General features: G+C 34.3%; 1 protein-coding gene across 10 annotated transcripts in view; it reads right to left on the bottom strand.

The window, feature by feature from the left end:
* HERC4 (HECT and RLD domain containing E3 ubiquitin protein ligase 4) overlaps positions 1-17,265 on the bottom strand; it is a 128,917-nt gene that overhangs the window by 13,067 nt on the left and 98,585 nt on the right. For 6 of the 10 annotated variants that reach the window (XR_011252982.1, XR_011252984.1, XM_069571808.1 and 3 more), the window contains 4 exons: positions 11,759-11,782; positions 9,672-9,770; positions 7,722-7,889; positions 7,356-7,499 (listed from right to left, as the gene is read on the bottom strand). Coding sequence is in view for 7 of the 10 variants with exons in the window: in XM_069571808.1 (XP_069427909.1) it covers positions 7,356-7,499; positions 7,722-7,889; positions 9,672-9,770; positions 11,759-11,782 (435 nt within the window). In the remaining 3 variants the exon portion in view is untranslated. The remainder of the gene's footprint in view (positions 1-7,355; positions 7,500-7,721; positions 7,890-9,671; positions 9,771-11,758; positions 11,783-17,265) is intronic. The other 4 variants (XR_011252983.1, XM_069571810.1, XM_069571811.1 and 1 more) reach the window with 1 other exon arrangement.

Genomic DNA, 17,265 nt, shown 5'->3' on the forward strand with positions numbered 1-17,265 from the left:
TTCAAGATAAAAGCAGTATTAATCTCATAAGGTTATTGTGAGGATTAAGAGGAATAATGTATGTCAAATGCTTTTAGCATAGTTCTTACAGCACACAGTAAAGGCTCAATAAATATTCTAATTTAGCTAGTAATGTTCAAAATAAGATGGGTATCTTTTTTGCATATACATATACATACACATATATATATGCAGGTCCATAGTTTGGAATATTTCCATAGAAGAAATTCTGCTTTGCAAGGAAGAATTTCAAAGTCAAAGGAATGCTAAGCATACCATAAAAACTCTTTTCCTCCACAACTGTTCTAGTTTATACTGCCATTGTATTCCAGGAAAATGACTATCTTTCCACATTTTCATCTATGTACACACATAAAATATATTTCAGTTAAAAAATGGCAACGTGTTTCACTATACATTTTTGACTACTAGTGATACTAAAAATTATAGATTTGTGTGTGTGTTTGATAAGTCTTTTTGCGCACTTGGCCCATTTATCTTTTAGGGGTTAGTGTTTTCTTATATATTTATATTTGAATATATCATATGTTACGGTTATTACCCTGTGTCATATTCAATACATATATGCCTTTTATGTTTTGTTATCTCATATTTTTCATTGGCCAGATTTATCTTTTTCTTCTGTGATGTCCCTACATTGTGTTCTTAAATAGTTCAAAAAGTTCTTAAATAGGGCAGACTGAGTATGTGTTAATATCTCTTCTTCCAGAAATCCCTCTAGATGAGAAAACAGGAATAAATGGCATAAATTCACAAGAAAAAAGAATAGGGAGGAGTTTCAACAGCATGAAAGAGATTTCAATATCTCAAAATATGAAAAATAAATGGCTGGTTTGATTTGGTAAAGCAGAAAAAAATGGAAACAGTAGCTTGTAGAGAAAAGCCAGTAAAAAAAAAAAAGCTCATCTATGCTGTAGGCTCAGGAACTGACAGTACCAATCTATCCCTGTGAAGTCAGAGGTACTCCAGCTAGCTCAGTTAGTAAAACAACTCTGACAGTCAACTATCAGAGAGGGGTTGAAAGTAAGATGCTTGACGGGAGAGGCCTTTGACTTTCTAGAAAGGATGAATCGAAGAAGCTCTGGAATCTGACACAACTGATGCTCAGGGTCCTGCTTCAAAAACAAAGGGATCAAATGGAAGTCTATACAGTGAACAATGGGAATCCTAGCTTCCCTTTCCAGTGTCTGGAACACTACTAGAACATTGACAGCCAGGGCTACAACCTTCCCTGTAAACTCAAAGGGTGAAAAACTTACACATGCTGACATGTGCAGGTTCATCCTTGAAAGACCTCTACCTAATCACTTTACAAGCGGGGTCCGTCAACATCAATGTGCATATGCCCGTACCCAAAAGTATATAGGTAGCATCTCAGTGTCACATTCTAAAATAATAAACAGCCAAGAATTACAAGGAAAAAACAAAAGAAACAAACACAAGAAAACTGGATGAGTAAGAAACAAAACCAATAAATGATTAATTTTAAATGGCTACATTTTAAAAGAATAAAATCATAAACCTTTATAGGACATAATGGAATGAAAACCAGAAATCAACATCAGAAGGAAATATGTGAAATTCACAGGGATGTGGAGATTAAACAACACACTTAAAATAAAAAAACTGATTAGTCAAAGAAGGTACCACCACAAGGGAAATCAGAAAATACTTGGGACTCCTAAAAATAAAAACACATCATACAAAAACTTATAGAAGACAGGGAAAGCAGTGTTCAAAAAGAAATTTTTATAGTTGTAAGCATCTAAATTTAAAAAGAAACAATACTTCAAATAAATAACTTAACTTTATATCCTAAGGAACTACAAAAGGAAGAGTAAACCAAACTCAAACCTGGCAGACAAGGAAAATAATAAAGGTTAAAGTGGAGATCAACAAAATTAACAAACCTCTACTAGAATGACCAAGAAAAAAAGAGAAAACTTACTAGATTCAGGACTGAAAGTGTGGACATTACTACTAACTTTATAAAAATAAAAAGGATTATAAGACAATAATGAGTAATTAGGCCACAATTATGAATAACTGAATGCCACCAAAACAGATAATATAGATGAAATGGATAAATTCCTACAAACACACAAACTTACATAAGAAGAATTAGAAAACCTAAAGAAACTTTTAGCAAGAGATTGAACCATCAATCAAACACCTTCCAACAAAAGCCTGAGACCAGATTCTATCAAACATTTAGAAGAATTAACATCAATCTCAAAGTCTTCTTAGAAAAGGAAGAGAAGGAGACAGTTCTTAACTCATTCTATGAGGTTAGGGATACCATGATAACAAAGCCAAAAACATCTTTCACACACACACAAAGAAAACCATAAAGCAGTATTCCTAATAATAACAGAGTAATTGCCAACAGAATACTAGCAAACTGAATCCAGCAGCATATAAAAAGAATTACACACCATGACCAAGTGAATGGTCCAGGAATGCAGGGTGGTTGAACATAAGGAAATCAACCAATGTAATACATCAATCACATAATGGAATAAAGGAAAGAAACCACATGACCACCTCAACTAATACAGAAAAAAAAAATCTGAATAAAATCTAACACTCTTTCATGATAAATAAACTCAACAAACTAAGCATAGAAGTGACTTTCCTTAATATGATTCAAGGAATTTATGAAAATCCACAGCTGACATACCATGCAGATCAGGAAAAATTGAGAAGCATGTCCACTCTCACTATTTGCATTTGAAAACATATTGGAAGTTCTAGGCAGGGCAATTAGATAAGAAAAAGAAATAGAAGTATCCAAATAGGAAAGAAACAGTAAAATTAAACCTACTGAATTTTATAGATGACACGATCGTGTAAATAGAAATTCTAAAGAGTCCATAAAACAAACTATTAGATAGATGTAATAAATGAATTTAGTACATGATCAACACAGAAAACAATCAGCTGTATTTCTACACATTAGCCATGAACTAAAACTTAAATTAAGGAAACAATTCCAGTTACAGCAGCATCAAAGAGAACAAAATAATTAGAAATAAATTTAACCATGGAAGTGTAAGGCTTGTACACTGAAAACTACAAAACGTTGCTGAAAGAAATTAAAAGACCTAAAAAACTGGAAAGATATTTGATGTCCATAGACTAGAAGATACTTCCCAAACTGATGTACAGATTCAATGTATTCTCTATCAAAACCTCAATGGCCTTTTTTTTTTTTTTTTTGCAGAAACGGAAAACTAACTGTAAAATTCATACAGAATTGCAAAGGATTCCTAATAGTCAAAAGAATCTTGACTAGGAAGAACAAAGTAGGAGGACTCACACATTGCAATTTCAGAATCTACAAAAGCTATAGTAAACAAGACTGTGTGGTACTGGCATAACAACAGACATACACATCATCTGAATAAAATTGAGAGCCCAGAAATAAATCCATATAATGATAGACAATTAATTTTCAACAAGGATGCCAAGACTATTCAATGGGGAAAGAATATTAGTTTCTTTAACAATGGTGAGACAACCAGGTATTAACATACAGAGAATGAAGTTGAACTCTTAGTTCAAACCATAGTCAAATGAACTCATGATATATCAAAGACTTAAATATAACAGCAAAAACTATAAAACTCTTATAAGAAAACTCAGGGGTAAATCTTCATGATCTTGAATTTGTCCATGGTTTCTTAGTCATAACACCAAAAAGCACAAGCAACAATATATGAAACACATCGAGAAAAGACTTCACCAATATTTAAAACTTTTGATATCAAAGGACATTATCAAGAAAGTGAAAAGTTAATTCACATAGTGGGAGAGAATATTTGCAAATCATATATTTCTCAAAGATCCAGTATCCAGAATACATAAAAGTACTCTTAAAACAGCAACAACAATAAAAATGACATTTTGCTAAAGAAGGTATACAAATGGCCATATGCATCATTTGTCAGCAGGGAATGCAAACTGAATCACAATGAGATACCACTTCAAACATACCACTATAGTAAGAAGAAATAAATACATGCATAAAATACATTTTAAAATATATTTTTTTAAAAAAGAAAGTACCAAATGTTGACACTGGAATCCTCATATATTCCTAATGGAAATGTAAAATGGTTCAGCCATTGTGGAAAACAATTTGGTGGTTCCTCAAAAAGTCAAACAGAATTATCACAACACCTAACAATTCCACTCATAAGTATATATGCAAAATAACTGCAAACAATAACTTGCACACAAGTTTTCATACTAGTACTATTCAATGGTATTTCACCAAAAGAGGTAAACAACCCAAAATGTCCATCAACTAACGAACGAATAAACGAATGTGGTAGAGCTATACAACAGAGTATTATTCAGCTACAAAAAGGAATAAAGTACTGACACATGATACAAATGGATGAGCCTTGGAAACATCCTAAATGAGAGAAGTCAGATACCAAAGGCCATTAAACTATATGGTTTCCATTAACAGCAAATATCAAAAACAGACAAATCCATGGGAAAAGGATAGTAAAGCAGTGACTGTCTGAGGCTGAAAGGGTACAGGGAGAAACTGCTTATGTCTGCAGTTTCATTTTGAGGTGATGAAACAGAACCAGGTAGTGGTGAGGGCTGCACAACACTCTTGAGTGTACTAAAGGCCCCTGAACTGTGTCTGTAAAAAATTCTTAAAGGGAAGAACTTAGTTATGTCAATTTTACCTCGTTAAAAAACATTATTAAATTAAAAAGAACAAATGGCCCTCTGCATCCTCCCTCCTTCCTACACCATCTCTGAGGTGGTGAGTACACTCAGCATCCACAACTGGATATTCTAAATACCATTTTATACTTAAAGAAGCCAGGGCCCTTAGAAGAAATGGCTAGTGTCAGGACTAGGGTATGGAAAACACAAAACCAGCATGGAACATTTTCTGTACCAAATTGTATACCAAATGTAAAGAATAATGAAAGAAAAATGGGGACATGTCAAAAAGTACACTAAGTAGGAGCCAGCTCTATTGGGCTCCTATTGTCCAAATCAAGATATAACTGAAAAGGTAAGAGAGATCCACTCCCTTGAGTTGTTATTTCACTCTTCTTTCTTCTTCAAGATTCCAATACCCTTCCCCCTACTCTAACCTTCTAACAAACATGCTTCTCTCCTAGGGTATACTCAAAGGGCAAAAAACCCTGCAAAACAGTTAAAACAGAACTATAGTTGACCCCTGAACATCTCAGGGGTTAGGAACGCTGATCCCCTGTGCAGCCGAAAACTTGAGTATAATCTAGTTGGTCTTCTATCTGCAGATTCAACCAACTGAGGATAGTGTAGAATCACAATATATATTTGTTGAAAAGAATTTGCATCTAAGTGAAAATACACAGTTCAAATCTCTATTGTTTAAGGGTCAACTGTATTTTCAGTTATAATATTGGCTGAAAGGTTGATATTGCTAGGCAGTAATGTACAAGTCTGGAACATTTTATCATACCAAGTACACCAGGTAGCAAGGAAATTACTTAAAAGAGTATTAGTGCTCAGACACTTAGTTGTGTCCGACTCTCTGTGACCTCATGGACTGCAGCAGACCACCAGACTTCTCTGTCCATGGGATTACTACAGCAAGAATACTAGAGTGGAGTGTCATTCACTCCAGGGGATGACACTGGAGTGTCATCCTTCCTCCAGGGGATCTTCCCAACCTAGGGACTGAACCCATGTCTCTTACATCTCCTACACTGGCACGAGAATTCTTTACCCCTAGTACCACCTGGGAAGCCTGAATATTACTATCTGGGAAGCAAGGTATTAAGACTGTATCCAAAGGACTCAGGTGCCAAGTTGAAGAGCTCTCCTGACAAAAATGGGATAATATCAATAAAGATAATAACTGCAATGGACTGAAGGGCTTCCCTGGTGGCTCAGCAGGAAACAATCCACCGGAGATGCAAGAGATGTAGGTTCGATCCCTGGGTTGGGAAGATCTCCTGGAGTAGGGGATGGCAACCCACTCCAGTATTCTTGTTGGAATAATCCCACAGACAGAGAAGCCTGTTGGGCGATGGTCTGTGGAGTTGCAAAGAGTTGGACACAACTCAAGCGACTGAGCACAGCATACAGCAACAGATTGAAAAACATCAAATATGTTTAATCCATGAATATACAATAATATTTGAAAACAAAACCAAAAAATGAATTGTCACCCCTGGAGTATGCTAATGAACAGATTCATTCTTGTGAAAAATAAGTAACTACAGAGAGAGAATGTAAAACATCCCATATGAACTCTATTACTAAGGATCAAATAGTAGATGAGGAAATTTCCTTACAAGTAAGTATTTAAGCTACAAAAATGAAAAAGAAATGTCAGAATTAAGAGTAGCATCATTTTGTGACCCCTAATAAATTTAGCCTAGGCACTGATCATCATGACTGCTAACATCACAAAGGAGAGTCTCCTGGAAGAAATGACTAAACAAGACATCAAGGTTTTTAGAATAAATAGTACATAATTCAAATTTCTTTCAGCTCAATAGTTCTACAAACTGAACCACCCATTTCACTTACAATTTCTAAATCAGGGGCCAGCAAACTTCTTCTGTAAAATATTTTAGGTTTTGTTGGCCACAGGGGCTCTGTCATAACTACCCAACTCTGCCTCTGCCAGTTTTAGCTAGGAAGTGGAAGGCTGCTCAGTGGTAAAGAATCTACCTGCCAGTGCCGGAGATACAGGAGACGTGGGTTTGATACCTGAGTTGGGAAGATTCCCTAGAAAAGGAAATGGTAATCCACTCCGGTATTCTTGCCTGGAAAAACCCATGGACAGAGGAGCCTGGTGGGCTACAGTCCATTGGGTTGCACAGAGTTGGACCTGACTTAGTGACTGAGCATGCACGCACAGCAACGGAAAATAGGTAAGTGAGCAGGCACTGACTTTATGTGATGGGAAGAACTTAGATCATGAAATGTCGTTTGCTGCATAGTTATCTCTGCCCTATATGATACAAGAGAGAAATCAATGACCCCTAACAATAAATTAATTCTCCCCAGAATGAAAGCTAATCTGGTAGCTAATCAATGCTCAAATCTAACTCAGCAGAACAGTCAACATCATTTTTCAGGCTGACCATTCCTTAATTTATTTTGCTAATTTGAAATGTGTGATAAGCATAATCTGTTTCGATGACTAAGTCCAAAAGTTTATGATTTTTAAAATTTTAATAAAACAGATCTGTGAATGTTAGGAATCTAGTAATAACTCCTATTTATTACTGAGTTAAATTGAAATATATAGGGGTGTGTGTGTATTTATTTACAAAAGTAATTTAGATGGCTGGACTTTTTACCTTATCAGAAAACCAAATGAGTCTGGAATCTTCGTAATACCTAAACATGCCATATTTAGGATCCAATAATTCCCTCATGATAAGCAAGAAAAATTCCTTGCGTACCCCTCCTGCATCAACAGCATCTTCTCCAACAAATATAACCTAAAAGAGAATAATGCAAACACTGAGTGTAAAGAAACGAAAAGTATATTCTGGAGACTCTATAACACATTATTTATTATGAATAAATGTTCAGCAATTAATAGCTATAATTTTAAGTATATTTTTATTAAGATTCAAAGATACTATAAAAATAAACAGGAAAACTTTAAACATGTTTTCTGAATGAAAGTTCCAATTATACAACAGAAAATGTTAAATTACCTTGAGTGGCTTTTTGTAGTCTATATTTTTTGTTTTCCTAAGGACTTCCATTGCATCTCCTACAATATTTTCCCTACGTACCACTAGAATTAAGCAAGGGTTCACAGATTCAATCACTGGGAGAAAAAGAGAGGAGACATTCTGTCTGTGGGCCTGGTCAATAGCCATCTAGAAAACAAAAATTAAAAATTTAACAACAATGCTATGAAGAAGCTACTATGACTGGATAAGCTAACCTCTACTTATTTATAGCTATCCACAGCCCATAGGATTGTGAAGCGTTGAACACGACAAAGCAACTGAACAATAAAAACAACAAATTCCTGTATTACTAAATTCACATAGTACCTAACACAGTATTTAACACAGCATCAGAGCTTAACAAACTATATTCTGAGGAAAAAAGTATCCTTTTGAAATTTTTGTAGTAATGTATAACTGATGATGCCATTAAATAAGCATGGAACTATAATAATAATAAATCTGAACAATGTGGTCTCTCAAAAAATAACTAGGATGGAGAGTGTGGAGAAAAAGAAGACAGAATTAAAATATACCTTTCCATAGAATAAGAAACAGGCTGGTCAACTAAAAGGTTTACAGAAAGTCATCTATCAGATTGATCACCACGCTGTTGTTATTAGTCACTAAATTCTGTCTGACTCTTCTGCAACCCCATGGACTACAGCCTACCCGGTTCCTTTCTGCATAGGATTCCCCAGGCAAGAATACTGCAGTGGGTTGCCATTTCCTTAGATTCTTTACTGCTGAGCCACCAGGGAAGCTCAAAGTGATCACCTATTGTGCTCACACTCCAAACATTTGGCTTTTACCAATTTAAAGCTTTTACTTTTTTTTCCTGTGATTTTCTTTGTGTTCTTGTTCTAAAATGAAATATCCTACATTGAAAGCACCAAGTAACTTTTAACAAAGACTACTAAAAAAAGCTAGCAATCCAACTGTTAGCATAAAACCTTGCAAAAATACTTATTTTTTTCCATTGATGAAAACAGAAATAAGCGCAGCTCTAAAATTCCTCCTTATATTATTTATTGTTTAAAACTATGGAAGAATTTAGAATATCAAATGCATTTATTCTAAAGGAATAAAAACTGCTAACAAAACTGGGACAGGGGTAATTTTTAAAAGCATTTTTAGAATATTAAGTACCCAAGGCCTCATCTCATCCTTAGTCCTCAGCCTTTATAGTCTGATATTCTGTATCAGAGGAAAAACCTCAAAACCTTTTTAATTTACAAGTTCAAAAGGTAAAGTAAAACTACTGTATTCCTTCATATTCACAATGTAAACTAGTTTTTAAAATTCTCATTATAAAGGAAAAAATACTCAATATAAGTAGGGGGAGGAAAAGAGCAAAGAGGAGACAACCAACCTCAAGAAAACACCTTATTATTACTAAAACATTCTTCACAGAAATTTCATACCCTACTCCCAATATGTGATCAAATGCCTCCTACTTTAACATCATCTCATCTCTACTCACTTTCATCTTCTACTAAGTACTTGTACTTAAGTACATAAGTAGGGAATATATAATACAATATAATATATAATACACGATTTGAAACAAACCAACATTTTATCAAGGAAACAAATCAAACTGTTTATAAAAGCTACATATTTCTGTGATGAAAGATTATACCATTTTAAAATATAAAATGATAAAAATCTAAATTCTATTTCCTTATATCCTATATATATTATTCTATTTCCTTTTAAATATATTTAAGTATCCCTTATAAGAATGCACAATTTACATCCGACAGTCTTATAGGTACTAAAGATACTTTGGTGAAAGTACCTTTGCAAAAGACAGACTACAAAGGTAAAAAGTATCCCCAAAGACATTTCAAATATTTACTTTAAGAACACACCACAGACAATTAAAAAACTACTCTCAAGTTAAACCAGTACTATACAACATTTTACCTGCATCTGTAAGACTGCATCTGTTTGTAACAGAGTAGTTTTTGCTTGGGCGTCAAATACAAATGGATATGTGCAGATTGTAACAGGGATATCTGCCAACTGGAAATAAAAAATTAGCTTATTAGCACAAACTGGTTTGTGACATATTTCTTGTAGGTACTGTCATTTCTTGTGTAAAGTTGATCATATTCTTGGTTTATTTGCTTTGTGTCATTCAGGAATTATACTGATAATGAGATGAAGCACTAGAATAAAGAACCCTAATTCCCAATTTGGGGAGAGAATTGTATACTTAGGGACCCATAAAATTATAAATTACAGGTATCGTTTACTTAACCTGTATTAAACTCGAAGTTTCAGTGAACTAGATTGGAAATTTATTCTACATTTGGGGCTCCTCTGTTAAATACAGTACTCAGTTCTGATATGTTAGCGCTACTCTAGCAACTGAGGCCGATGATAAGCAATCTACTTATTCATTCAACAGATATTTACTGCATGCCATAGGGTGCCAACATTTTGTGAGCCCCAAAATTTGTTCGTTCAACATACAAAATAAGCATGATTAGTACCATTATTTTCTGTCAACCTACAAAGCTGATCAATAAGTTGATCTTACCATTATCAGATATTAGTCACCTTATCGATTACTTATCCTAGCAGATGAAATAGTGACTGACTGCCAAGTTTTTAATAAGCCAGAAAAATACAAAGAGCTATGAACTGCCAGTCACAGATCAGCTAGAGGATGTATTTCTACCATGTATCCAACAAAGCAAAATTTCTGTGCTAGTTCTGACAGAGTCCCTTCTCCTTATAAGGCTTCCCGTGAAGACAATACACCGTGAAGCAACTCTCTTCTTTTTAAGTTCTTAGAAAGCTTTTTATATTAAATCTGAATCTGCATTTCTACATATCACTTTGTTTTATATTTCACTCTTCATTCTGCCCCTACAGGGAAGTTTATATGGTTCAGAGACTTCATGCGCCCATGTTCTCCCTAAGTTGTCTTTTGTCCTCACTAAATATGCCCAGTTTTTCCAACCATCCAGAAAAATAATATGGTTTCCAACTCTTCTACATCCCAACTGCCATTTTTAAATATATTTCAATTTGTCCAGGCCTCTTTTAACTATGGCCATCAAAAACAATGAAGTAATTCAATAGTGCCTAATCTACACAGAACCCAAGATTATCAATTCGCTGTTCTCAACATGTAAGACAACATGCTGAGTTATATTAATCCTTAAGTAAGTTATCATTCTTGGCTATTTTTCATGTGACCATTTGACCCTCCACCCTGTGTCTGTGTCACTAACCAGCTATTGATGACTTTCCTAGAGTTTTCACTATTCTGAATCTAGAAGGCTGAGACAGTTTCTAAAGTCCTCATCCGCCTCAGCACTCTCTGATTTCATAATTTTATATGCTGCTTCTACTTGAGGGTGAGGAAGCAAACAATGTTGGGCCTATAATTTAAAGCTAATTCTAAATATGTCACTGTTTCAAGTGCTGGGAAAAAAAGCAAAGTAAACAACAAAACCTAACGTCCATAACAGAAGTATAATACAAAATTCCCAAGTGTTTAAAAAAGGTGGTTCGGGATTGTTGATTATGTAAGCCAAAATGCTAGAACCTTGAAAGTTTATTCAATTTTATGACCAAGTTGAATATCAAGTATCAGTTTAAAAACTGAAGCTAATTCTACTTCTCTAACATAAAATATTTTCTGCCTTCTGTGTAGGCCTTTGATAAATTTTACAAGTTTGCTTTTTTTGTATTCTGAGGACACTATAAATTTTATTCTGAAAGACTTTAAGAGGATAGGAAATATTTTAAAACAAACATTGTTGAAAGGCATCATATAGGTGTAATGTTAACTAAAGAAAAAAGGGTCTAATTTTCTTCAGAAAAGTCCTGAAATGTTAATATAGGGCAAATTCTATACACTCATTCATATATATATATAAATATAAATATATATGTTTTACAGTCACAAAAAAGAGGAAGCTTGGGATCTCCAATCACTTAAGACAACACAGAGTATATCTTACTCTGAACAGGAGACTTTATTACACCAAACTTACCTCAGTTAATCCATGGTTGACATCCTAAGACGGCAGTGCAGAATGTAACAGTAATGAGGAAAGAGCAATGTTAGTGTCCAAATTTAACCATTTCTATTCAAAGTAGCATTTCATTTATTCTGCTACAGTAGAATAATGAATTAATGAAGTAGACCAAGATACATCTACAACAAAACTTACCCTTTCTACATATATCTTATATATCTAAAAATGTAGTAAGAACTTTCTTTCAGATATCTTGTGATCAGAAAATCATTGAGGCTTGAACATAATGAAATTTGGTTTCAGCAAGTAAGTACATCATTTGCAGAATTTAAGCAGAACAGAAAAACTAATCTTACAACTAATTTGGTCTTGAAGAAATAATTTTATGGCCCAATTTCTCCACTTGGAAAATGAGAGAAAATATTCCTCAAAGACTTGGTTAACCTTGACAAAATGTTTGTAAAGTGTTTAGTAGATTAAAGAGCTAAATGGAGAAAATAAGCCATAAGTTATTATTCATCAGAAATAACCAGTGAAATGCAGGTATCTAAAAACTAAGGATTCTTTAACATTAAATTAGCTTAAAATAGGAAGTACAAGACAGGGCATAGGGGTTGCTAAGTAGAAACAAGAAATGAAGAGAGAGAGAGAGATTCATAAAGGATATAATAATGAAAATTATAATGAAAGCTTACCATTGCATTGAACAGAAATGTACAACACTTTCTTGAAAAAAGCTTTCGTGTATGTTTAGAGTGAAGACTCAAATAAAGGGTTAAAATCTCCAAAAGTATGTTACTAAATTTGCAGATGGTACCTTGTATAGTGAGGAGTTAATCTTACCCAAAGAGATCCTCTCCCAGTAGTCTGATTTTGCCCTGGAAGACAACCTATAGGACTTTGGAATTTCATACCTCAACAGGAGTATCACTGTTTTCCTGGAGACTCTGGGATATGTAGTTATCAGTTCTTACTCCAGAAGGGTTGGCAAGTAAAGGCCATCCAAATAGGCAGTATGTGATGGAGCCTCAACAAAAACTCTGGGCACCAAGGCTCTGGAGAGCTGCTTGGTTGGCAATACTCTGTGAGTATTGACACAAACAGATGCTAGGAAAGCAACTTGTCCATGACTCCTCAGGGAGAGGAAGACAAAAGTTCAGTCTTTGGTACCTTTGCCAGACTCTACCCTAAGCACTTTTCCCCTTGGCTGATTTTAATCTGAACTCTCTCCTTATAATAAACTGTAAATGTCAATGTAATAGTTTCCAATTAGTTCTGTGAAGTTTTGTAGCAAATTATTGAACCTGACAATGGTTCCAGGAATCTTCCAACCTCGCAACTAGTATCAGAAGTAAGGGCAGTCTTTGTGAACTGTTCCCTCTAACTCTGCAGTTGGCTGGATTCTTGCATATGCCTCAAGGGGTATCACTGGAAGCTTTACTATATTAGCAAACATTTAGGGTTTATTTACTATATTGTGCAAAATAAAGCCAAGACAGTATAAGCATAAGTAAATATGACTTTAACTTCCTATTCTGAGAAAGATAAATATTTACAATCGCTTAATTAAAAAAAAACTCAGAGTACCAAATTATCACTACATATGCGTCCCAATGGCAGTGCTAGCAGATACATTATAGAAGCTGTTCTGCAGAAAAAGCCATTTAGATTACACTCAGTTTAATTAAAGGCAATTTAATAGGAACACCTGAAATACTTGTATGGTACTAAATATATCTTGTGGGATGTTTTTAAAGTCCTACTACAACTAAGAAGGTTTGAGTAAGAAACACCTTTCAACATTTTTCTGACTACCTATGGCCAATTTGATAACTATGTTTCATACCTGGTATCATGAAAGATGGATTTTACTATTAATAATGAAACACTAACCTATATGTACTTTGTTGCTACATGTAAATAGAGAAAGATGCTATGCATATCATTTTGCATTGGGAAGACTGTCAGAATTTACAGTGCAACTAAACCATAAGTCTGATTGTAGAGAGAGATGTAAGCTAGAAGAAATATGAAAAAATAATGGGATGTAGATAACTTGGGAAAAGAAGAGAGTATAAGATACCAAGCAAAATGATTTACCTAGGGAAGAAGCATCAAAGGAAAAACCAGATTAAGATCACTATTAGAAATTTCAATTTAAGTGTTAAGAAACCTAAGACAAAAGCTTAAACCCTGAAAACAAAGTAAATACGCACAAAGCAAGGGTAAACTCCTCTGGGAAGTATCAGGATTGTAAGGTAGTCACTATATTAGTTTTGAGTCTAACTGAGCCACCGTAGTATTTCCAAGGGAAATTTAAAAGAAAAACAGTGGTGGTGGTGGCGGGGGCGGGGGCGGTATGGGGACAGGATACTGGCGAAATAGGTGCGGTCAACTGAAGGTCCACTGCTGAAAACCCACCGTATCATTTAACCCACAGTCTACTCTTGGCTCCAAATCCACATACCTAAGTACTATCTGTTGGCTGTTTGTAGACCGGGGGCCCTGAAATTAGGTCAAGATATGCCTAATTTTAGTTACCCAATGTCCTAGAAACCTGAGTGAGAAAGGCATAAAGGAATGTTCAAAGTCAGGGTCTCACTGTCTGAAGCAAACTTCACGAAGGCTGCTTTAAATATCAATAGTGAATGATAATTTACTTAGTTTTAGACCAAAAAAAATGCAATTCCTTGGCACGTTTTAGTTTCAACATATTACTTATAGCAAAACACTGTATCATTGCTGGTGGCATCATTATTTAAGGGTGTAACACAATTACTCTAAGTATAAACAGAGGATGCTGAAGTCACTGAAGTAATTCAAATAAATATGAAGCGTTGGTGACTAGAAAAAATATAAAAGATACTTCTAAAACATGAAGAAAATGAAAAATATACAAATATAACTTGGTAATTCAAGGCATAAGGAATCAGTCCAAGAATCCACAAAATATTGCCATTAAAGATTACAAGGGGACTTAGAAAGCGAATGAGAACATTCTGGGAAATATAGCTACAAGGTTTATAATGCAAGTATTAAATGTATCACAAATATTAAAGTATGCAAATGTACTTTAATTTCTTCATTTCATTAAATGAGGAAGAAGCTCAAACCCAGGAAGTACCAGCTGGTCTTCCCAGGTGTTACATCAGGCTATCTTCCCGGTTTGCTGGTGAGCATGTCATGTCATTAGCTCAGCACTGTCCATAGTTAAAGTATAAAACCTTAACTCCAGAGAACAAATACAGTAATGACTTATAAACATGGCAAAATTAATACTGAAATTAAAGTTATGACTTAAAAATATATAAAGTATAATATCAAAGACTAAAAATTTTACCAGTTTATCAAATATATTTAATTAGTACTTACTTGTATCTGACATAGACATACACAGTTCTTGAAATAAATGAATACACTTTTAAAAATGCTTAACTTGATTCAATTATAACAGGCTAAGACTCAGCATAGAACTTTTTTTACATTCATCAATTTTTACTAGATATATATTGATACTGTACAGTAACAAAAAGGATAAGAAAGGGAAGAAAAAAGTAGCAAAAAGATTAGTTGTAACCACTGAATTATTTTTGTCTTTTGACTATGCCTCACAGCTTGTGGGAACCTAGTTCCCTGATCAGGGATCGAACCCAGCCCTTGGCAGTGAAAACCTGAACCACTGGACCACTAGGGAATTTCCCACTAAAGTATTTTTAGAAACAATTTTAGAGCAAAGTTAAAAGAAGTAAGCAAATAAACTAAGAATAGTATCTAGAAAGTGGGGGAAAAAACATCAAATAGAAGAAGATAAAGAGAAAACTCACATACCCTCTTATTTTGCCAGAAACTATTTACTGGAGGGGGAGAAAAACAGATAAAAAGCAAAAGGAATCCAACTGAAAAAAAGTTTCATATCGTAATACCAGAGTCTGGAAAAACAAAACAGAGAAGCTTATATATTAATAGTAAGTGGCAGGAGTAGGAGGATCAAGCAAAAACTTCATGGAAATGTGTAGAGGGAAACAGATGAAAGAGGATGGGAAAATAGGAGAGGATTAGGTGAAAAGTTAGTCTCAGCCATACAAAAGGACATTGTAAGGGATGCAAAAAATTCAGAATTAGTTTTTAATGTTTAGAGACAAGGAAAGCATATACCTGATGCATTCTTAAAAGTTTACACCAAATGGGTTTTTTTCCTTCTAGTTCTATTGAATTATAAATGACATATAGCTCTGTGTTAGTTTAAGGTTTATATACCTGATGGATTCTTAAAATACTTGACTGGGAAAGAAAATCTGAGGAAAAAAAAATCTCAACAGACTATAGCATAAAGAGAAATATAATAAAAGCAATATAATAAAGGTGAAATAATCTTGTTGCAGTGTTTAGAACAAGGTGAAGTTTCACATACATATGTGTATATATTTTGTCTCCCTCGTGGCTCAGACAATAAGGAATCTGTTTGCAACGAACTGAGACCTGGGTTCAATCTCTGGGTTGGGAATATCCCCTGGCGGAGGGCATGGCAACCAACTCCAGTATTCTTGCCTGGAGAATCCCATGAACAGAGGAGCATGGGGGGCCACAGTTCATAGGGTTGCAAAGAGTCAGACATGACTGAGCAACTAAGCACAGCACAGCATAGTGCATATATTTACATATATAAAACACATGCATATATAAATAAAATTTATAGACATATTTTTTATAATTCATAGTAACTATGTTCTATCAAGGAATATTATAAACTTTCACACCAAAGGAATGGAATTATTTCAAGATCATAACTCTTGTTCAATAATGTTATACATATGTATGTGTATATATCTGTTGGTTATATAAATACACATATACATATCTATATCATCACAAAATAACTTGGATCTTTAGGATAGACTCTTTAAAACTTTACTAACTTTATTTACAAGGCCCATATGATGTTCGACCTAGAGTCAACGTTAGTAATGCAAGTATGAATTTTATTAAACAGTCTCAGGGAAAAAAAGCCTTTAGTGTTATATGTAAATGTGAAAGTGGTTTGAGTTCTCCCACAGAATGCTCCTTCAGATATTATAATATAAATTAATAAACTACTTGAGTTAGTCAAAGACCTTCAAAGTAAATTGTCAACCTTCTATTTCCAAAAGACTAGAAGAACCCAAATCATGGGTTCTAGATTCTGATTTCTAAGATGTGATATTAAATCCACTGTACCAATTAAAGAACAAGTTTCTACTGCCACAACCACATATTCAATACCAGTCTGTCTATAAATGGAGAAAAAGGAAAATCATGTGGTTGAAAGAGGAGAGCAAGTACAGCAACTTGGAAAATATTGAAATAAGATGGCCCTCTACTGTCTCCCTCTTACCAGAAAACAGTGGCATTGAAAGAGTTCCTAAGGAAATTCAATTTGATATCATCACAGTTATACACAAAGAGAAGTTTGGATATAAGCCTCTAAGTTTAAAAGCAAACATTCAAACCACAGGGTTACCACAAAGCACAAGATTATTGCTACC

The sequence above is a fragment of the Ovis canadensis genome, chromosome 25, assembly GCF_042477335.2.
Source record: "Ovis canadensis isolate MfBH-ARS-UI-01 breed Bighorn chromosome 25, ARS-UI_OviCan_v2, whole genome shotgun sequence".
Taxonomy (NCBI): Eukaryota; Metazoa; Chordata; class Mammalia; order Artiodactyla; family Bovidae; genus Ovis; species Ovis canadensis.